The sequence below is a fragment of the Moschus berezovskii genome, chromosome 6 (assembly GCF_049115385.1).
Source record: "Moschus berezovskii isolate FMDL1 chromosome 6, NW_MosBer_1.0, whole genome shotgun sequence".
Classification (NCBI taxonomy): domain Eukaryota; kingdom Metazoa; phylum Chordata; class Mammalia; order Artiodactyla; family Moschidae; genus Moschus; species Moschus berezovskii.
Window position 1 is genome coordinate 102,540,232 of NC_142465.1, and position 22,798 is coordinate 102,563,029.

Here is a 22,798-nt window from a genome sequence, read left to right on the forward strand (position 1 = left end):
TTCGGCGATCAGCTTCCTTCACAGTCCAACTCTCACATCCATACATGACCACGGGAAAAACCATAGCCTTGACTAGATGGACCTTGGTTGGCAAAGTAATGTCTCTGCTTTTTAATACTATCTAGGTTGGTCATTTATTTCCCATGAAGTGATGGGACCAGATGCCATGATCTTTGTTTTCTGAATGTTGAGCTTCAAGCCAACCTTTTCACTCTCCTCTTTCACTGTCATCAAGAGGCTTTTGAGTTCCTCTTCACTTTCTGCCATAAGGGTAGTGTCATCTGCATATCTGATGTTATTGATATTTCTCCCGGCAATCTTGATTCCAGCTTGTGCTTCTTCCAGCCCAGCGTTCCTCATGATGTACTCTGCATATAAGTTAAATAAGCAAGGTGACAATATACAACCTTGACATACACCTATTCCTATTTGGAACCAGTCTGTTGTTCCATGTCCAGTTCTAACTGTTGCTTCCTGACCTGCATACAGGTTTCTCAAGAGGCAGGTCAGGTGGTCTGGGATTCCCATCTCTTTCAGAATGTTCCACAGTTTATTGTGATCCACACAGTCAAAGGCTTTGGCATAGTCAATGAAGCAGAAATAGATGTTTTTCTGGAACTCTCTTGCTTTCTCCATGATCCAGCGGATGTTGGCAATTTGATCTCTGGTGCCTCTGCCTTTTCTAAAACCTGCTTGAACATCTGGGAGTTCACGGTTTACATACTGCTGAAGCCTGGCTTGGAGAATTTTGAGCATGACTTTACTAGCATGTGAGATGAGTGCAATTGTGCGGTAGTTTGAGCATTCTTTGGCATTGCCTTTCTTTGGGATTGGAATGAAGACTGACCTCTTCCAGTCCTGTGGCCAGCGCTGAGTTTTCCAAATCTGCTGGCATACTGAGTGCAGCACTTTCACAGCATCATCTTTCAAGACTTGAAATAGCTCAACTGGAATTCCATCACCTCCACTAGCTTTGTTAGTAGTGATGCTTTCTAAGACCCACTTGACTTCACATTCCAAGATGTCTGGCTCTAGGTCAGTGATCACGTTATCGTGACTATCTTGGTCGTGAAGATCTTTTTTGTACAGATCATGGCATCCGGTCCCATCACTTCATGGGAAATAGATGGAAAAACAGTGGAAACAGTGTCAGACTTTATTTTTTGTGGCTCCAAAATTACTGCAGATGCTGATTGCAGCCATGAAATTAAAAGACGCTTGCTTCTTGGAAGGAAAGTTGTGACCAACCTTGATAGTATATTAAAAAGCAGAGACATTACTTTGCCAACCAAGGTCCGTCTAGTCAAGGCATTGGTTTTTCCCGTGGTCATGTATGGATGTGAGAATTGGACTGTGAAGAAAGCTGATCGCCGAAGAATCGATGCTTTTGAACTGTGGTGCTGGAGAAGACTCTTGAGAGTCCCTTATACTGCAAGGAGATCCAACCAGTCCATTCTAAAGGAGATCAATCCTGGGTGTTCATTGGAGGGACTGATGCTAAAACTGAAACTGCAATACTTTGGTCACCTCATGCGACAAGTTGACTCACTGGAAAAGACTCTGATGCTGGGAAAGGTTGGGGGCGGGAGAAGGGGACGACGGAGAATGAGATGGCTGGATGGCATCACCGACTCTGTGGACATGAGTTTGAGTGTACTCTGGGAGTTGGTGATGGACAGGGAGGCCTGGCGTACTGTAATTCATGGGGTCGCGGAGAGTCGGACACGACTGAGCGACTGAACTGAACTGAACTGAGGTTGGTCATAACTTTCCTTCCAAGGAGTAAGCGTCTTTTTAATTTCATGACTGCAATCAGCATCCACAGTGATTTTGGAGCCCCAAAAAATAAAGTCTGACACTGTTTCCACTGTTTTTCCATCTATTTCCCATGAAGCGATGGGACCAGATGCCATGATATTTGTTTTCTGAATGTTGAGCTTCAAGCCAACCTTTTCACTCTCCTCTTTCACTTTCACCAAGAGGCTTTTGAGTTCCTCTTCACTTTCTGCCATAAGGGTGGTGTCATCTGCATATCTGAGATTATTGTTATTTCTCCCAGTAATCTTGATTCCAGCTTGTGCTTCTTCCAGCCCAGCGTTCCTCCCCAGCGTTCCTCATGATGTACTCTGCATATAAGTTAAATAAGCAAGGTGACAATATACAGCCTTGACGTACTCCTTTTCCTATTTGGAACCAGTCTGTTGTTCCATGTACAGTTCTGACTGTTGCTTCCTGACCTGCATACAGGTTTCTCAAGAGGCAGGTCAGGTGGTCTGGTGTTCCCATCTCTTTCAGAATTTTCCATAGTTCATTGTGATCCACACAGTCAAAGACTTTGGCATAGTCAATGAAGCAGAAATAGATGTTTTGTTTTTCTGGAACTCTCTTACTTTCTCCATGATCCAGCAGATGTTGGCAATTTGATCTCTGCTGCCTCTGCCTTTTCTAAAACCTGCTTGAACATCTGGGAGTTCACGGTTCACATATTGCTGAAGCCTGGCTTGGAGAATTTTAAGCATGACTTTACTAGCGTGTGAGATGAGTGCAATTGTGCAGTAGTTTGAGCATTCTTTGGCATTGCCTTTCTTTGGGATTGGAATGAAGACTGACCTTTTCCAGTCCTGTGGCCACTGCTGAGTTTTCCAAATTTGCTGGCATATTGAGTGAAGCACTTTCACAGCATCCTCTTTCAGGATTTGAAATGGCTCAACTGGAATTCCATCACCTCCACTAGCTTTGTTCATAGTGATGCTTTCTAAGGCCAGTTCTATATCCAGTTTTTTGAGGAATCTCCACACTGTTCTCCATAGTGCTTGTACTAGTTTGCATTCCCACCAACAGTGTAAGAGGGTTCCCTTCTCTCCACACCTTCTCCAGCATTTATTGCTTGTAGACTTTTGGATTGCAGCCATTCTGACTGGCATGAAATGGTACCTCATTGTGGTTTTAATTTGCATTTCTCTGATTATGAGGGATGTTGAGCATCTTTTCATGTGTTTGTTAGCCATCTGTATGTGTTCTTTGGAGAAATGTCTGTTTAGTTCTTTGGCCCATTTTTTGATTGGGTCATTTATTTTTCTGGAATTGAGCTGCAGGAGTTGCTTGTATATTTTTGAGATTAATCCTTTATCAACTGCTTCATTTCCTATTATTTTCTCCCATTCTGAAGGCTGTCTTTTCACCTTGCTTATAGTTTCCTTTGCTGTGCAGAAGCTTTTAATTTTAATTAGGTCCCATTTGTTTATTTTTGCTTTTATTTCCAATATTCTGGGAGGTGGGTCATGGGTGATCTGTTGGAGAGTGTTTTGCCTATGTTCTCCTCTAGGAGTTTTATGGTTTCTGGTCTTACATTTAAATCTTTAATCCATTTTGAGTTAATTTTTGTGTATGGTATTAGGGAGTATTCTAATTTCATTCTTTTACAAATGGTTGACCAGTTTTCCCAGCACCACTTGTTAAAGAGATTGTCTTTTCTCCATCCACTTGTTAAAGAGATTGTCTTTTCTCTGATATTTTTATACCTTACAAAAAGATGACCATGATAAATCTAGGTACCATCTATCAACACAGAGAGTTATTACAGTATTACCAATTATATTCCTGATGCTGTGCTTTACACCCTGGGACTTGTCTATTTTACAACTGCAAGTCTGTACCTCTTAACCTCCCCCACAACTCCCCTCCCCTCTGGCAACCACCAATACATCCTCTACATCTATGAGTCTGAAACTGAGTCTCATTCCACGTACAAAATAGTTAAACTTGATATCCAGATGCCAACTTGAGATGGCAGTTCTCTAGGCCATGAACTGAAGCTCTCTAAATGCCAAAGTTTAATCTAGAAAGTGGAAAGAACAAAGGACATCCCTGGTGGTCAGATGGTTAGGATGCCGCACTCCCAATGCCGGTGGCCCAGGGTTCAGTTTCTGGTCAGGGAACGAGATCCCACATACCGCTGAGGAAAATTCTGCATGCTGCAACTAAGACCCATTACAGCAAAAGGAAGGAAGGAAGGAAGGAAAGAATGGAAAGGGGGAGATGAGGAAAGAAAGAAGGGAGGAAGTGGGGAAAGAGAAAAAGGTCACACATAGTACGGGAAGTAAGGATTAGCTACAATTACTGTTAATATCATCACTACACTTACTATTTCCACCCAGCTGTCCCCCTGGACTACCTTTTCTAATCACTGTCCGAGACGTTTCTTCTTCACGAGTGAAGCACGAGCGGTCACTTAAATGTTCACTGGCCTTTTTTGTTTCCCGGCAGCCTGGCCACTGCCTCTTGTTACCATTTCTGTTTTCACATCGCTCTCAGCACTCTCATAAAGTGATTTTTTTTACCTTCAGTAGCCAAATCCCAAGACTCCTCTTAACTACAAGCTACTTTTTGCGAGCTTTCCTCTCTCCGGCACCTGTTCTCAATGATCTCAACAACCAAGGCCCAAAGAGGCGAGGAACAAAGCCAGGGCAACACAGCCAGCTGGTAGCCAAGTCCCAGTTAGAATCCAGGTTATGGAAGCCTTGTACACGGTTGGCGAGAATATCATTTGGTGCAGCCACTGTGGGAAAACAGTATGGAGGTTCCTTAAAAAACTAAAAATAGTACTACCATATGATCCAGCAATCCCACTCCTGTGCGGATATTCAGGAAAAACAAACAGTAAATTGAAAAGATACATGCACCCCAATGTTCACAGCAGTATGATTTACAAGAAACAAGACATGGAAACAACCAAGTGCTCATCAACAGATTACCGGATTAAGATGTGGTAATATATATACAATGGAATATTAGCCTTAGAAAAGAATGAAATACTGCCATTTGCAGCAATGTGGATGGACCTGGAGAATATAATGCTTCATGACAGAAGTCAGACAGAGAAAAGACAAATACTATATCACGTATATGCAGAATCTAAAAAATAGTAAAAATGAATGTATATGCAAAACAGAAGCAGACTTACAGATGTAGAAAAAAACAACTTGTAATTACTAAAGAGGAGAGGAAGTGGGGAGGGACAAATTAGAGGTATGAAATTAACACATGCAAACTATTATACGTAAAACAGATAAGCCACATGGATACACTGAATAGCACAGGAAATTATGCCCATTATATTGAAATAACCTATAATGGAACATAATATACAAAATACTCAATCATTATGCTGTACACCTGAAACTAACAGACTACTGCAAATCAACTACACTTGGATAAAAAATAATAAAATCCAGGGAGCAATGCAACCACATCCAGCTGTGTTGCATTAACTGCAGTGCACTAACTATTCACTCCCAGGGTTCCCAGCGACAATTTTAAATCTGAGGTTAACTTGCCTTAACACCAAACCTTCTTGTAGATGCTTCCCATACTAGTCAACTTATCATAAAGTATGTTGCTGCTGCTGCTGCTAAGTCGCTTCAATCGTGTCCGACTCTGTGCAACCCCATAGACGGCAGCCCACCAGGCTCCCCCGTCCCTGGGATTCTCCAGGCAAGAACACTGCAGTGGGTTGCCATTTCCTTCTCCAATGCATGAAAGTGAAAAGTGAAAGTGTCCGACTCCTAGTATGAGTTAGTTCAAACACTCAAAGAAGAAACAGAAATTCCAGAAAAATATTAAATATATCTCAAAGTTCTGGGGTTGTTTTTTTTTTTTTTTTTTTAGTTTTTTGTTTGCTTTCAGAATTTCCCTAAAGAGTTGACTCATTGGAAAAGGCCCTAATGCTGGGAAGGATTGGGGGCAGGAGGAGAAGGGGACAACAGAGGATGAGATGGCTTGATAGCATCACCGACTCGATGGACACGGGTTTGGGTAGACTCCGGGAGTTGGTGATGGACAGGGAGGCCTGGAGTGCTGTGATTCACGGGGTTGCAAAGAGTCAGACACGACTGAGCAACTGAGCTGAACTGAAAGTGGGACAGGGGCTTCCCTGGTGGCTCAGACAGTAAAAGAATCTACCTGCAATGCAGAGACCCAGGTTCGATCTCTGGGTTTGGAAGATCCCCCTGGAGAAGGGAATGGCTCCCCACTTCAATATTCTTGCCTGGAGAAACCCATGGACAGAGGAGCCTGGTGGGCTACAGTGCTGCTGCTGCTAAGTCGCCTCAGTCATGTCCAACTCTCCGCGACCCCATAGACAGCAGCCCACCAGGCTCGCTACAGTGCAGTGAGTCACAAAAAGTCAGACGCAACTACGTGACTAACACTTTCACTTCCTAAAGTGGGGACAAAAACAGATCACACAGGCCTCATCCAGTTTTATAAATATAAGATGTTTTCTATATTATACTATACCAGGTTAAGTAAACCAGGGTAGGTCAACTAAATCATTTATAGTTCCTCATTTTTTGTGAGGAGAGGAAGACAGAAAGACTTTGGGAGGAGAGAGGGCACGGTTAACAGGAAGAAGAGGCATGATCACGGTAACTTTGAGCAGCACTCACTTGCAACTCCAGAAGCAATCAAGGACAGAACACAAGTGTCCACCTCTACGCTTCTAAAGATAAAGGTGTATCTTTTAAATCTGATTGTACAAGGATATATGAAGATGGAAAATTCATTAATGCTGGCTTCTTTGGAGAATCACATATTCCTTAAAACAACAGAAACTAATGAGAAGATGGGAAACAGGATACCACGTGCTGTTTTGTGTAAGAACCAGATGAGTTTACTGAAGTCTAACACTGAGGCCTGCAGGCAAAGACTGAAAGCTTGTATTTCCTCATCTGTAAAGCAGATGAAGCACTGCGAACAATGAGATGGTCCATGGGTCATTTATAAAGCACCATTTGGGTTTATTTTTGTTTCCTAAGAACAGTGTGGAATAGTGTAACTAGTAGATTTGACATCAGTGATACAGGTTGAAGTTTAGCCTCTATCTGCCAGTTGTCTCATCAGGCACAAATCATTCAAACATATGTAATGATGTAAGAACTAAAGAGTTAATATATCTGTTGTGCAGTGGAAGGAAACTTTTAATATAAATAGTTCTATAAATGTAAGATGTTTTCTATTATACTAGACCAGGTTAAGTAAACCAGGGAAGGTCGACTAAATCATTTATAGTTCCTCATTTTTTGTGAGGAGAGGAAGACAGAAAGAGTGATTCTTACAGCAGAAACCCCATTCAGTTAAGAGAAAATCATTGGTCTTTGGGACACCCACAAATACTTTGTAAGTGTGCTAGCTGCTCAGTCGTGTCTGACTCTTTGTGACCCATGGACTCTAGCCAACCAGGATCCTCTAGGTTCATGGAATTCTCCAGGCAAGAATTCTGGAGTGGGTTGCCATGCCCTTCTCCAAGGGGTCTTCCCAGTCCTCCCCAGGTTTCCCACATTGCAAGCAGATTCTTTACCATCTGAGCCACAAGGGAAGCCCAGAGTGACCTATAGATATCAATTAAGTATAACTGTTCTATTGTGTCAGTTAGGATCTCTGTTACTTTACTGACTTTCTGTCTGGAAGGTCTGTCCCCTGATGTCAGTGGGGGACTTACTATATTCAATATCCTGTAATAACCTATAATGGAAAAGAATCTGAAAAAGAATATATTCACACACAAACACATAACTGAATCACTTTGCAGTATACCTGAAATTAACACAATCTGGTAAATCAACTATATGTCAATAAATTTTCTTTAATGCAAACACTTACCTTTCAAAAGTGGCTGGAAGGTTGGAATCTCTTGCAACTTGATGACATCAGGATCGTTGCTGACGTTCCTTGAGGCCTGGGAGCCTTGAGCTACAACCACAATATCGTCCATCTTGGCTCTATGCTTAGCTGGAGAAGGGGTCACTGAAAATAAAGTTACATTGCTCAGGAGTTGCATGTTATTTAGCCACCTCTGTCTCAACAAGGCTGTTTTCACTGTAGTCATTAAAAAGGACATTCTTACACACACAAAAAAAATGCTAACCGTACTTACCCTGTGGTGGGGGCTGGGGTAAGGGAGATGAATTACAGAGGACCTCTGTTTTCTATGGTGCTAAAAAATCCTCAGACTTTACAGGAACATACGCCATCTATTGGAGAAGGAAATGGCAACCCACTCCAGTATTCCTGCCTGGAGAATTCTATGGACCAAAGAGCCTAGTGGGCTATGGTCCATGGGGTTGCAAAGAGTCGGAAACAAATAAGCAACTAACACACACGTGCCATCTGTAAAATGTTTTTGTAACTAAAAGTTTATTCAACACACAAAATAAGCAGATTGTTTTTAATTTTTGTTTCTTTGATCCTCCTGATGTTTGTCCCTATTTCCCAATGAGAAAATAAGGGTACAAGATTTAGCTGTGACTTACTCAAGGTCAACAGTGCTAGAGACAGAGTTAAGAAGGGAATGGGAGGTAAATGGATTATTGGTATACATGGACCATCGATGCCATGCTGGGGTTGCAAAGCTGTAGCCACCCTACCACAGTAAGCCTGGTATGTTGAATAGATCCTAGTTACAGCAAAAAAAAAAAATCCTGATTCTCAACCCTAGATGACCACACCAGCCCCCTCGCCCCTTAAAGTCACAGGGCAGAAAGAACCAATGGGACAACAGTAGGCTGAGCCAAAATTAAGAAATTTGAAGGACTGCTAAGAGGCAGATCAATTTCAGGTTTCTAGGCAAATGTAATCCGTTTAGAAGGAAGTGATTTAAGGACGGCCCAGACCAAGACATCTGCGTTCCCAAACATCTTCTGGTTGGGGCAAGAATGAATCTTTATTGTTTTACACTTTAGAAGGCAGTATTTGCAGGCTTACCATAATCATGTCCCAAAGGTTGATCGAAACATGCCATAGAACCATCCTGCCTCCTGCAGGCTAAAGTCTCTGGAGGCTTGGCCTTCACTCTTAGAATCTCAGCTGGTTTCACTGCTCTTCAAGAAATCTCTCTTAGCCTCTTTTGGTAATTTACCTAATATTTTTACAAACCTCAATCCAGAAATCTTTCCTGGGACAAAGTGATTCCTCCATCCCCAGACTCCAAAGGATAACAGACTTCACTAGATTCTAGGTAGCCTCTACTACTTGTCTGTAAAATGGGGTTACTGAGAGGATTTAAACATGAACACATGAGATGCACTTAGCCTATACTATTTGGCAGTATTGGTTAGTATGCTCTGGTACTGGTCAGAACCCATGCTGTTGGTTAGAAGGCGAACAAGCCTATTAAAAAGATGACACACTTCTTGCAAAATATGATTCTGACCTGACACAGAGGCAAGAAAGTAAAGGATAACAATTATTACTGTATTTGTTATAAGATACTGCATTCTGGATCTTCCAAAGAAATAAAAATGTAGCCATAGATACTGTTCACAGTTAAAAGCTATCTCAATCTAGCCCCCAGAATGGTCTGAACTAGCCTTGAAGGTCACATTTCAGTGTGGAATACCTCTAGCTCTGTTAACTTCTACATTTCTGAATTACATGTCCTACCAAGGTCAGAGCAGTCCTATCTATGACCAGAGCTCTTTTTAGGTCCCTGATATAAGCCAGTTTGGATTAACCACTCCAGAGCTTATTACCCAGGGCAGCCCCAGTGGTCCTAGGGTTTGGTCTGTAACAAATAAAAAAATAAAGGCGAAAATGATCCTCAATTAAACATCAGCTGTTTTATTAATTGGACACTCACTACATTACAGGAACAAAAATCCTCCCGTTTCTACATTAAACTAGAAGAGAAATCTAAAAAATATGGACGGGGAAAGAGGAGGGCAAAACATCAGAACTTGCCTTCATGGCCAACTTCTATATGAGAAAGGGAGCCGAGACACCTTCCGATGGGAAGATGCAGTTTCTGGACATGTTCGTACGCAAGGGTTCAGAGACGGTACACCTGTCACAGGCCCCTTCTCAAAAGGAATTTCTAGGACCCACTTTTAAGGAGGAATCTGTTCTTTGAGGTTCTATGACCCATCCACAGTGCGACCCCAATCTCACCTTCCAGTCATGAATACTAAAGCCAAATATTAATTAGATCGTCTTTCAAGGAGTAAGCTGCAGCTGAGACGAATAGCTGTTTTGAAAAGCAAAAATGGGCTTGGGCGCCCACGTTGGTTTAGCTTGCAATCACAGCACTGGTTTCCATCAGGGGAATTAAAGCTAGGACAGATGATGGCTTTTTTGTTTGTTTAAGAAAAAAAGCACGGCGAGGGCTTTCTGTGCGTTCCCGTCCGCCGGCCCCAGTCCCCAGCAGGCTGGGAAGGCAGCCCGTCCGGCATGCAGGCAGGGCTGGCTGGAGGAGGGTGGAAGTAGTTAGGACACCGACCTGAGGAGTTCAGATCGTTGGGTCGGCTCTCGGCCTCGGAGCTCTGCTCACTGCCCATGATGCCGGCAGCGGCGGCAGCGGAGGAACGACGGAACAGGCGGCGACCGCTCAGGCGGAGGGGCGACAGAGCAGGGACCGGGGGACCGAGATGCGGAGGCTACGCCGGCTGCGACGTGGGGATGGCGCGCCCAGCCCACGCGGGGGGCGCGGGCGGTGGGGGACGGAGAGGCCCTTTTTGGGGAAAGGCTTGCAGGGAGGCGCCGCGGAGGGGCGCGCCGCTCGCCCGCCTTCTTTGGGGAAACCAAAGGCAAGGAGGCGGATGATCGCCGTGAACCAGCCACGCCTGCCACCGGCGGGCGGCGCCGCCCTCACTCACTCGCTCCAGGGGCCGCAGGTTCGACGCTTCCGCGACGCGGATTGGCAGCGACGGCTGCGATCGGCGGTCAGTTCCGGGTTAGAGTGCCCCGCCCCTGCAGAGGGAGGGCCGGGAGACTCACGCTACCCTGTACAGCGGGCGCAGCCTTAAAGGGCCAGATCGCCTCAAACGCAGAGCCGCTCCTAAGATTGAGTTGGTTCGTATGGTAGTGATGCGAGTCACCTTTAAGCATCATCTACACGCTAGGTGCCCAGTATGCTACTGAAGATCAGGGGAGAAGTAACTCCAGAAGGAATGAAGGGATGGAGCAAAAGCAAAACCAATACCCAGTTGTGGATGTGACCGATGATAGAAGCAAGGTCGGTGCTGTAAAGAGCAATATTGCATAGGAACCTGGAATGTTAGGTCCATGAATCAAGGCAAATTGGAAGTGGTCAAACAGGAGATGGCAAGAGTGAACATAGACATTCTAGGAATCAGTGAATTAAAATGGACTGGAATGGGTGAATTTAACTCAGATGACCATTATATCTACTACTGTGGGCAGGAATCCCTTAGAAGAAATGGAGTAGCCATCATGGTCAACAAAAGAGTACGAAATGCAGTACTTGGATGCAATATTAAAAACGACAAAATGATTTCTGTTCGTTTCCAAGGCAAACCATTCAATATTACAGTAATCCAGGCCTATGCCCCTACCAGTAATGCTGAAGAAGCCGAAGTTGAACGGTTCTATGAAGACCTACAAGACCTTTTAGAATGAACACCCAAAAAAGATGTCCTTTTCATTATAGGGGACTGGAATGCAAAAGTAGGAAGTCAAGAAACACCTGGAGTAACAGGCAAATTTGGCCTTGGAGCACGGAATGAAGCAGGGCAAAGGCTAATAGAGTTTTGTCAAGAGAACGCACTGGTCATAGCAAACACCCTCTTCCAACAACACAAGAAAAGACGCTACACATGAACATCACCAGATGGTCAATACCAAAATCAGATTGATTATTTTCTTTGCAGCCAAAGATGGAGAAGCTGTATACAGTTAGCAAAAACAAGACCAGGAGCTGACTGTGGCTCAGATCATGAATACCTTATTGCCAAATTCAGACTTAAATTGAAGAAAGTAGGGAAAACCACTAGACCATTCAGATATGACCTCAATCAAATCCCTTATGATTATACAGTGGAAGTGAGGAATAGATTTAAGGGACTAGATCTGATAGATAGAGTGCCTGATGAACGCTGGACGGAGGTTCGTGACACTGTACAGGAGACAGGGACCAAGACCATCCCCATGGAAAAGAAATGCAAAAAAGCAAAATGGCTGTCTGAGGAGGCCTTACAAATAGCTGTGAAAAGAAGAGAAGCGAAAAGCAAAGGAGAAAAGGTAAGATATAAGCATCTGAATGCAGAGTTCCAAAGAATAGCAAGGAGAGATAAGAAAGCCTTCCTAGTGATCAGTGCAAAGAAATAGAGGAAAACAACAGAATAGGAAAAACAAGAGATCTCTTCAAGAAAATTAGAGATTCCAAGGGAACATTTCATGCAAAGATGGGCTCGATAAAGGACAGAAATGATATGGACCTAACAGAAGCAGAAGATATTAAGAAGAGGTGGCAAGAATACACAGAAGAAAGGTACAAAAAAGATCTTCACGACCAAGATAGTCACGATAATGTGATCACTTACCTAGAGCACATCTTGGAATGTGAAGTCAAGTGGGCCTTAGAAAGCCTCACTACTAACAAAGCTAGTGGAGGTGATGGAATTCCAGTTGAGCTATTTCAAATCTTGAAAGATGATGCTGTGAAAGTGCTGCACTCAATATGCCAGCAAATTTGGAAAACTCAGCAGTGGCCACAGGACTGGAAAAGGTCAGTCTTCATTCCAATCCCAAAGAAAGGCAATGCCAAAGAATGCTCAAACTACTGCACAATTGCACTCATCTCACACGCTAGTAAAGTCATGCTCAAAATTCTCCAAGCCAGGCTTCAGCAATATGTGAACCGTGAACTCCCAGATGTTCAAGCAGGTTTTAGAAAAGGCAGAGGCAGCAGAGATCAAATTGCCAACATCCGCTGGATCATGGAGAAAGCAAGAGAGTTCCAGAAAAACATCTATTTCTGCTTCATTGACAATGCCAAAGCCTTTGACTGTGTGGATCACAATAAACTGTGGAACATTCTGAAAGAGATGGGAATCCCATACCACCTGACCTGCCTCTTGAGAAACCTGTATGCAGGTCAGGAAGCAACAGTCAGAACTGTACATGGAACAACAGACTGGTTCCAAATAGGAAAAGGAGTGCGTCAAGGCTGTATATTGTCACCTTGCTTATTTAACTTATATGCAGAGTACATCATGAGGAACGCTGGGCTGGAAGAAGCACAAGCTGGAATCAAGATTGCTGGGAGAAATATCAATAATCTCAGATATGCAGATGACACTACCCTTATGGCAGAAAGTGAAGAGGAACTCAAAAGCCTCTTGATGACAGTGAAAGAGGAGAGTGAAAAGGTTGGCTTGAAGCTCAACATTCAGAAAACAAAGATCATGGCATCTGGTCCCATCACTTCATGGGAAATAGATGGAAAAACAGTGGAAACAGTGTCGGACTTTATTTTTTGGGCCTCCAAAATCACTGCAGATGCTGATTGCAGCCATGAAATTAAAAGACGCTTACTCCTTGGGAGGAAAGTTATGACCAACCTTGATAATATATTGAAAAGCAGAGACATTACTTTCCCAACCAAGGTCCGTCTAGTCAAGGCTATGGTTTTTCCCGTGGTCATGTATGGATGTGAGAGTTGGACTGTGAAGAAAGCTGATCACCGAAGAATTGATGCTTTTGAACTGTGGTGTTGGAGAAGACTCTTGAGAGTCCCTTGTACCGCCAGGAGATCCAACCAGTCCATTCTAAAGGAGATCAATCCTGGGTGTTCATTGGAAGGACTGATGCTAAAGCTGAAGCTGCAATACTTTGGCCACCTCATGCGATGAGTTGACTCACTGGAAAAGACTCTGATGCTGGGAAAGGTTGCAGGCGGGAGGAGAAGGGGACGACCGAGAGTGGGATGGCTGGATGGCATCACCGACTCTGTGGACATGAGTTTGAGTGAACTCCGGGAGTTGGTGATGGACAGGGAGGCCTGGTGTGCTGTGATTCATGGGGTCGCGGAGAGTCAGACACGACTGAGCGACTGAACTGAACTGAACTGAACACGCTAGGCACGTTACCTCTCTAGTTAGAAATTTACTAATAGGTTTTTGAGGTATTTGTTTTAGCCTGTGTTTGCGGGTTTTTTTTTTTTAAATGTATTGCTCTTTTTCATTTTTCAAAATGACATTTTTTAATATTTATTTTTGGTTGTGCTGGGTCTTCCTTGCTGCGGGAGGGCTTTCTCTAGTTGTGTGATACAGCGGCTACTCTTTACTAAGGTGTCTGGGCTTCTTATTGCGGTGGCTTCTCTTGTTGCACAGCTTGGGCTCTAGATCACTGGTTCAGTAGTTGTGATGAATGGGCTTAGTTGTCCGACAACATGTAGGGCCTTCCCAGACTAGGGATTGAACCCCTGTACCCTTGCATTGGCTGGCACATTCTTTACCACTAAGCCACTGTGCTGTGCTTAGTCACTCAGTCCTGACCGACTCTTTGCGACCCCATAGACTGTAACACACCAGGCTCCTCTATCCATGGGGATTCTCCAGGCAAGAATACTGGAACGGGTTGCGATGCCCTCCTGCAGGGCATCTTCCCAACCCATTGATCAAGCCTAGGTTTCCTGCATTGTAGGCGGATTCTTTACCATCGGAGCCACTTCAGTTCAGTTCAGTTCAGTCGCTCAGTCGTGACCGACTCTTTGCGACCCCATAAGTCGCAGCATGCCAGGCCTCCCTGTCCATTACCAACTCCCGGAGTTCACTCAAACTCATGTCCATCGAGTCGGTGATGCCATCCAGCCATCTCATTCTCTGTCGTCCCCTTCTCCTCCTGCCCCCTATCCCTCCCAGCATCAGGGTCTTTTCCAGTGAGTCAACTCATCGCATGAGGTGGCCAAAGTATTGGAGTTTCAGCTTTAGCATCAGTCCTTCCAATGAACACCAGGACTGATCTCCTTTAGAATGGACTGGTTGGATCTCCTTGCAGTCCAAGGGACTCTCAAGAGTCTTCTCCAACACCACAGCCACTAGGGAAGCCCTTTTGCTATTTTTAAAAATTGAGATGTAATTGACATATAACATTATATTAGTTTCAGATATATAACATTATGACTTGATATTTGCATATGTATGCTGCACAATTTTAAATCCTCTTTTACAGATGGAAAAAGAGAGATGATGGATAGACTTAGGTTTGGAATCCACAACATCAAAACACAAAATTCTTATTTTAGTTTCCAAAGCTGGAAGTTTGGCAGTGTCAACCATACAAAAAAAAAAAAAAAAAATACTAGATGGTGAAGGAAGGAGCTGGAAATGAGAGAAGAATGAACAGAAAATGCTGATTCTCGTGTAAGCGTGTTTGTGCATCTTCAAAAGAAAGTGGATGCCCCAAGTCTACTTTCTGGGAACCTTGACAGTTACCCACAGGCATTCTGAAAGTAGAAAAGGCAAGAAGGAAGTAGAGATAATATGTAACAGAGACTGTCAACTTTGGCAGGTCAAGGATGTCAAGGTAGCAATGCTTTCCCATTCAGGAGTTGGGTAGCTATGGCATTTTTAGACCTTTACAGATCATATTGTTTGTTTCACGAAATTTTCAGCTAATGCCCTGCGTTTTCAAACAAACTATGATTTCATTTTATATATATATATTTTTCAAATTGAGTCAAAATCTAATTTTTTAATTTTTAAAAACTTTTTATTTTATATTGGTGTATAAGCCAATTGGGCTTCCCAGGTAGCACAAATGGTAAAGAACCCGCCTACCACTGCAGAAGACGTAAAAGCTGCAGGTTTAATCCCTGGGTTGGGAAGATCCCCTGAAGGAGGGGCATGGCAACCCACTCCAGTATTCTTGCCTGGAGAATCCCATGGACAGAGATGCCTAGTGGGCTATAGTTCATAGGGTTGCAAAGAGTCGGACACAAGTGAAGTGACTTGGCATTCATAAGACGATTAACAATGTTTTAATAGTTTCAGATGGACAGCAAAAGTACTCAGCCATACATATACACGTATCCATTCTCCCCTGCAAACTCCCGTCTCCTCCAGACTGTCACATAACATTGAGCAGAGCTCCCTGTGCTGTACAGTAGGTCCTTCTTAGTTATCCATTGTAAATATAGCAGTATGTACATGACAACCCCAAACTCCCTAACTATCCCTTCCCCCCTGGCAACCATAAATTCAGCCTCTAGGTCTGTGAGTCTGTATCTATTTTGTAAATGAGTCCATTGACATTGAAATGATAAAAGTATCGTTAAAGAAGTATATTAAAGAAATGATAAAAGTATCATTTCTTTTTCGATTCTGCACATAAGAGATATCATATGATATTTCTCTTTTCCTGCCTGACTGACTTCACTCAGTATGACAATCTCTAGGTCCATCTATGATGCTGCAATTGGCATTATTTCATTCTTTTTAATGGCTTAGTAGTTGGACTGTGAAGAAAGCTGATCGCCGAAGAATTGATGCTTTTGAACTGTGGTGTTGGAGAAGACTCTTGAGAGTCCCTTGGACTGCAAGGAGATCCAACCAGTCCATTCTAAAGGATATCAGTCCTGGATGTTCATTGGAAGGACTGATGCTAAAGCTGAAACTGCAATACTTTGGCCACCTCATGCGACGAGTTGACTCACTGGAAAAGACTCTGATGCTGGGAAGGATTGGGGGAGGGAGGAGAAGGGGACGACAGAGAATGAGATGGCTGGATGGCATCACCGACTCTGTGGACATGAGTTTGAGTGAACTCCGGGAGTTGGTGATGGACAGGGAGGCCTGGCATCCTGTGATTCATGGAGTCACAAAGAGTCAGACACGATTGAGTGACTGAACTGAACTGAACTGAAGCTCATCTGATGCCCATAAACAGATAACCTCTTCCTGGTAACTAGGTCGTAAGTGGTAAAAACTAGGATTTAGGACTCTCTGATTACAAATCTCATGCTCCTTCCTTTGCTCACCGTTAATATAATCATCCCTTGAGATTTATATAAACCACCAGGCTGATGGAACTGAATGGGGTCTTGCCTGGGAAATTCCATGGACAGAGGAGCTTGGTGGGCTACAGTTCATAGGGGTCCCAAAACAGTCAGACACCACTTAGTGGCTAAACAACAACAGCAACAATCCATGTGGGATTTTAGTTCCCTGACCAGGGATTGAGACCACAACCACTACATTAGAAGGCAAAGTCTTAACCACAGGACCACCAGGGAAATCCCAAAGGGTTTATTCTTGATCACACAGCTAATGAGTGATAAAACCAGGGTTCAAGTTTTTTAAAACTCATTGTTCCTCTATCTACTCCAGACTAGCTCCTTCTCCTGTGTCTTTATCCTGCTGGGCACTCCATGCCAGAAGCCTTGGAGGCTTCCAAGCCAGAAATCTGGTTAACCTCACCACCATATCCAACCTGTCACCACATCTGTAAAGCCTCTCTCCTTAATTTATCTTTTGTCTCCATGCACAGTTCAGGGCTTCCTGACTTCTTTCATTCCTTGGAAGGCAGGAGGCCTCTGGCCTCACTTCCTTCAATGCATCATTCATGTGACTGGCACAGAGGATTTTCTAGAATATTAGTCAGGTCTCTGAACGTGTCACTGCCCTGCTAAAAACCTTCAATAATCCTCATGGCTTCAGGATAAAGTTTCAAATTTAGCATATGAGAACCTCATTGCTCTGTCTCCAGCCTCTTATTCTATTCCTTTCTATACAGTCAAACTTCATGCTGATCAGGATGAAATTCCCTGAATAGTCAGGCTTGGTTTTCTCTGTCTAGAATATTCAGCTTTTCTCTGTCCATCTCATTAACTGAACTTCATCCTTAAGGTTTAACTTGGAGTTGAAAAATTCTGTCCACACAAAACCCTAAACACAGATGTTTATGGCAGCTTTATTCATAACCGCTAAAATTTGGAAGCCACCAATGTATCCTTGGTAAGTCACTTTAGTCGTGTCTGACTCTTTGCAACCCCATGGACTCCAGCCTGCCAGGTTCCTCTGTCCATGGTATTCTTCAGGCAAGAATACTGGGGTGGGTGGTCATTTCCTTCTCCAGGGGATCCTCCCCACCCAGGGACTGAACCTACAGCTCTTATGTCTTCTGCATTGGCAGGTGGGTTCTTTACCACTAGAGCCACCTGGGAAGCCCAAGGTCTCCTTGCTGCTGCTGCTAAGTCGCTTCAGTCGTGTCCGACTCTGTGCGACCCCATAGATGGAAGCCACCAGACTCCTCTGTCCCTGGGATTCTCCAGGCAAGAACACTGGAGTGGGTTGCCTTTTCCTTCTCCAATTCATGAAAGTGAAAAGTGAAAGTGAAGGCGCTCAGTCATGTCCGACTCTCTGCCACCCCATGGACTGCAGCCTACCAGGCTCCTCCGTCCATGGGATTTTCCAGGCAAGAGTACTGGAGTGGGGTGCCATTGCCTTCTCCGAAGGTATCCTTGGGTTGGTATATAAACAACCTCTGGTCTAGACATTGGAAGAAAAAGATGAAGAGACACAGAGGAAACCTCAAGCACATATTAGAAAGTGAAAGAAGCCAGTCTGAAAAGGCTGCATGCTGTGTGACTCCAAGTACATGACATTCTAGAAAAAAAAATTTGGAGATAGTAAAAAAGACTTGTGTTTGCCAGGGTTTAGGAAAAGGGGAAGAGATGAATAGGCTAAACACAGAGGATTTGTGGGGCAGTGAAAATACTCTGTAGAAAACTGTAATGGTAGTTACAGATCGTTATGTATTTGTCCAAGCCTACAGAATGTAGAACATTAGGAATGAACCTAAGGTCAACTATAGACTTGGAAGGATTTTGATGGGTGAGTACAGATTCATTGTACATGCATGTGTGTGAGCTCCATCGCACAGTTGTGTCTGACTCTGCAGCCCGATGGACTATAGCCTGCCAGGCTCCTCTGTCTATGGGATTTTTCAGGCAAGAATACTGTAGTGGGTTACCATTTCCTACTCCAGGGGATCTTCTCAACCCAGGGATCAAACCTGTGCCCCTTGCCTCTCCTGCATTGGCAGGTGGATTCTTGACAGAGCCACCTGGGAAACCTGTGTAACAAATATACCTCTCTTATGCAGGATGTTGGTAAAAGAGCAGGCTATGCATGGGTGGGGGCGGGGCCTATGGGAAATCTTTGTACCTTCTCAATTTTGCCAGGAACCTAAAGTTGCTCTTTTCATACTGTTCATGGGGTTCTTATTTTCTTGGGCTCCAAAATCACTGCAGATGGTGACTGCAGTCATGAAATTAAAAGATGCTTGCTCCTTGGAAGAGAGGCTGTGACAAACCTAGACAGCATATTAAAAAGCAGAGACATTACTTTGCCGACGAAGGTTCATATAGTCAAAGCTATGGTTTTTCCAGTAGTCACATATGGATATGACAGTTGGAATATTAAAGGAGGCTGAGCACTGAAGAATTGATGCTTTTGAACTGTGGTGTTGGAGAAGACTCTTGAGAGGCCCTTGGACTGCAAGGAGATCAAACCAGTCAATCCTAAAGGAAATCAATCCTAAATATTCATTGGAAGGACTGATGCTGAAGCTGAAGCTCCAATACTTTGGCCATCTGATGTGGAGAGCTGACTCATTGGAATAGACTCTGATGCTGGAAAAGGTTGAGGGCAGGAGGAGAAGAGAGTGACAGAGATGGTTAGATGGTTGGATGGCATCACTGACTCAATGGACATGAGTTTGAGCCAGCTCTGGGAGATGGTGAAGGACAGGGAAGCCTGGCATGCTGCAGTCCATGGGGTCAAAAAGAGTCCGACATGACTGAGCAACCAAACAACAAAGGTGCTCTTAAAAAACAAAGTCTTAACAGTTTTTGAACTTATGCACCTCCTCCCAGAAGTCCAGATTAGATGTCCCCCTCATGAGCTTCCTTAGCTAGCTTTTTCTATTATAACATGTAGTCTTTACACAATCATTAATTTACCTGTGTTTCTCCCCACCAAACTATAACTGAACTATAAGGATGTGTTTCTCCCCACTGACCTATAACTGAACTATAAGGATCTTGAAGGTAGGTGTGTAGCCTTCCCAGGACAGGCCCCTCCCCGACATCCTCTGTGGTAATTCAGGCATATTTCATGAGGTTTTCAGATGCTAAAAACCACCACCAGTTTCTTCCAAATGGAAGAAACTAACTACTTGATGATAGTAAACAAATAGCTCTTAATCCTTTTGGCACCTAAGGATTGAAAATGTTACCTCACCATCAACCAGAGAAATATGACCAAATGATTACACACCCTGGGACCCTCCATCATCTGGCCTTTAAAAATGCTTTGCTGAAATCCTTTGGGGGAGTTAGGGAATTTGGGGGGGCGGGGCACAAGCTACCTGTTTTCCTAGCATGGCCCGGCCATACACCTTTCTCTGCTCCACACTCGAAACTCTGACATTTTGGTTTGTTTGGTCTCACTGTGCATCGGGCACATGAACTTGTGTTTGTTAACAGATCCGTGTCTTATTGGTCTTTAATTGCCCAGTGCAGGTGTTTAATGTATATTTTCTGACTAAAACACCTTAAAAAAATCTGCCTCTACATAAATGGCAGAAGAGGATTAAGACTCTCTTCATATACAGTGGAATATTGCATATGTATGTCAGTCATTCAGTCGTGTCTGAATCTTTGTGACCCCATGGACTCTTGCCAGGCTTCTCTATTGATGGATTTCTCCAGACCAGAATACTGGAGAGGGTTGCCATTCTCTTCTCCAGAAGATCTTCCCAATCCAGGGATTGAACCCGGGTCTCTTGCATTGCAGGCAGATTCTTTACCATATGAGCCACCAGGAAGCCATTACTCAGCCATAAAAAGGAACAAAATTGTTCCTTGTAGAGACCTTGATGGACCTAGAGACTGTCATACACAGCGAAGTAAGTCAGAAAGAGAAAAATATCACATATTATTGCATATATATATGAAATCTAGAAAAATAGTATGGTGGTTTAGTTCCTAAGTCATGTTCAACTCTTGCGAAGCCATAGACTGTAACCTGCCATGCTTCTCTGTCCATGGGATTCTCCAGGCAAAAATACTGGAGTGGGTTGACATTTCCTTCTCCAGGGGAGCTTCCTGACCCAGGAATTGAACTCGGGTCTCCTGATCTTATTTACAGGTCAGGAATAGAGACACAGACATAGAGAACAAATGTATGGACACCAAGGGTGAAGGAAGGGGTGGGATAGATTGGGAGACTGGGATTGACACATATACACTATTGATGTGTGTGTGTGTGGGTTGCTCAGTCATATCTGACTCTGTGACCCCATGGACTGTAGCTCTTCAGGATCCTCTGTCCATGGATTTCTCTAGCCAAGAATACTGGAGTGGGTTGCGATTCCCTTGTCCACACTAATGATATTCTGTATAAAATAAGACCAGGAGTTTAAATTAGAAATGCCACCTCATTGCTGAAAAGATTCTTGTTTTGAAAAGAATTTTTATTAGAGTATAGTTGCTTTACAATGTTGTGTTAGTTTCTGCTAACAATTACACTTAACAATTACCATTCATTGTATCCAAGCCTTGAATCTGAAGTTTCTTTATTATTTTTTCTTTTTACAAAAGTTTATTCTTAAATATACAATAGGTTCCAAGACAACAGGTCATTCTAGCTATAGGTGGCAACAGATATGGCAGGGAATCCAGGTGATTAAACAGGAATGGAACTAAAGGTCATCATTGCCTCAGGCATAAGGAACAGCTTACTTTTTGCCAGATTTCTTAATTCCGCTGGTGGCCAGGGGGCCTTTCCCCTTGGCCTTTGCTTTTAGCTCCTCGAGTTTCTTCTGCTCCTCCTTCTGCTTCTGCTTGAATGCCTTATCTTCCTCGTCTGTCTCCTTGGCTTGCTTCGTGGGGTGCTTCAGGGACTTCTTCCTGCCACCTTCACTGCCCAACATGGCACCTGCTGCCCCTTCCCCCGAATCTGAAGTTTCTAAGTGGGGAAAGGTCTACTTACCTCCTGGAGTGGATCACCTGTGAAAGGAGAGTCCAAGAGTGTGACCTCGCTGTGTACCAGACCCACATGTATATCACCTATGGAGATAAACTGTACTGAGCACATCAGTCACCGATTCCAATAGAAAAATTGCTCCAATGGTGATTCACTCTGGAGTTTCCTTTGGTAACCTTTCGAAACAAATATTTGCAACGTTATTGAAATTTAAGAGCAGGTCATCCTTTGGATACAACTAGTTAAGTTAGTTTCACACAATGAACCATCATTGTTCACAGGCATCTCTAGCACCACATGCCTCCAGTAGCTATTGGTTAAAACTACAACTGTGGTTCTTAGGCCTAGAATAACAATCTACAGATGCACGGTACCTTAGGCTTGAAAGCTCTTTCAGATTGACCAAAGTAGAGATATTGTGAAAGGTTAGAAGCTCAGCAAGTTAAGTGTCAAAGGTTTAGTAACACTACACTTGTTCTCTATATGGGGGTGGGTGGAATGAGCATTGATTTGGAAACACACTTCTAAAACCTATAACCTAGTCCTTCTTTTCAACTCATGCAATCAGCAAATACATTTTCGTTAAATATTTACTATATGTGTAAAATATTTACCTATTACATGTACCAGTGTGTGAGTGCAGGCTCAGTCACTCAGTCACGTTTGGCTCTTTGCAAAACCCATGGGCTGTAGCCCTGTAGTCAGGCTCCTCTGTCCATGGGATTCTCCAGGCAAGAATACTGGAGTGGGTTGTCATTTCCTTCTCCAGAGGATCTTTCCCACCAAGGGATCAAAGCAAAGTCTCTTGTGTCTCCTGCATTGGCAGGCAGATTCTTTACCACTGTACCACCTGGGAAGCCCTCATTATGTACCAGGTACTATGCTAAATATTAGGGGTGACATTTTAATAACAGACACCATTGTTTTCAATAATAGATACTGTGTGGATCACAACTAACTGTGGAAAACTCTTAAAGAGATGGGAATACCAGACCACCTTACCTGTCTCCTGAGAA

At 43.6% G+C, this 22,798-nt stretch overlaps 1 protein-coding gene and 1 pseudogene across 2 annotated transcripts in view; both read right to left on the minus strand.

The window, feature by feature from the left end:
- BORCS5 (BLOC-1 related complex subunit 5) overlaps positions 1 to 10,704 on the minus strand; it is a 110,963-nt gene extending 100,259 nt beyond the window's left edge. The window contains exons 1-2 of one of the 2 annotated variants that reach the window (XM_055395421.2): positions 10,271 to 10,704; positions 7,660 to 7,803 (exon numbers count right to left, since the gene is read on the minus strand). In XM_055395421.2, coding sequence (XP_055251396.1) covers positions 7,660 to 7,803; positions 10,271 to 10,328 — 202 coding nt within the window. In that variant the 5' untranslated portion in view covers positions 10,329 to 10,704. Of the gene's footprint in view, positions 1 to 7,659; positions 7,804 to 9,942; positions 10,229 to 10,270 lie in introns of those variants that run through there. The other variant, XM_088837316.1, reaches the window with a different exon arrangement.
- Positions 10,705 to 21,534: 10,830 nt separating this feature from the next.
- Positions 21,535 to 21,729, minus strand: LOC148777696 (translation machinery-associated protein 7 pseudogene; annotated as a pseudogene).
- Positions 21,730 to 22,798: the final 1,069 nt, after the last annotated feature.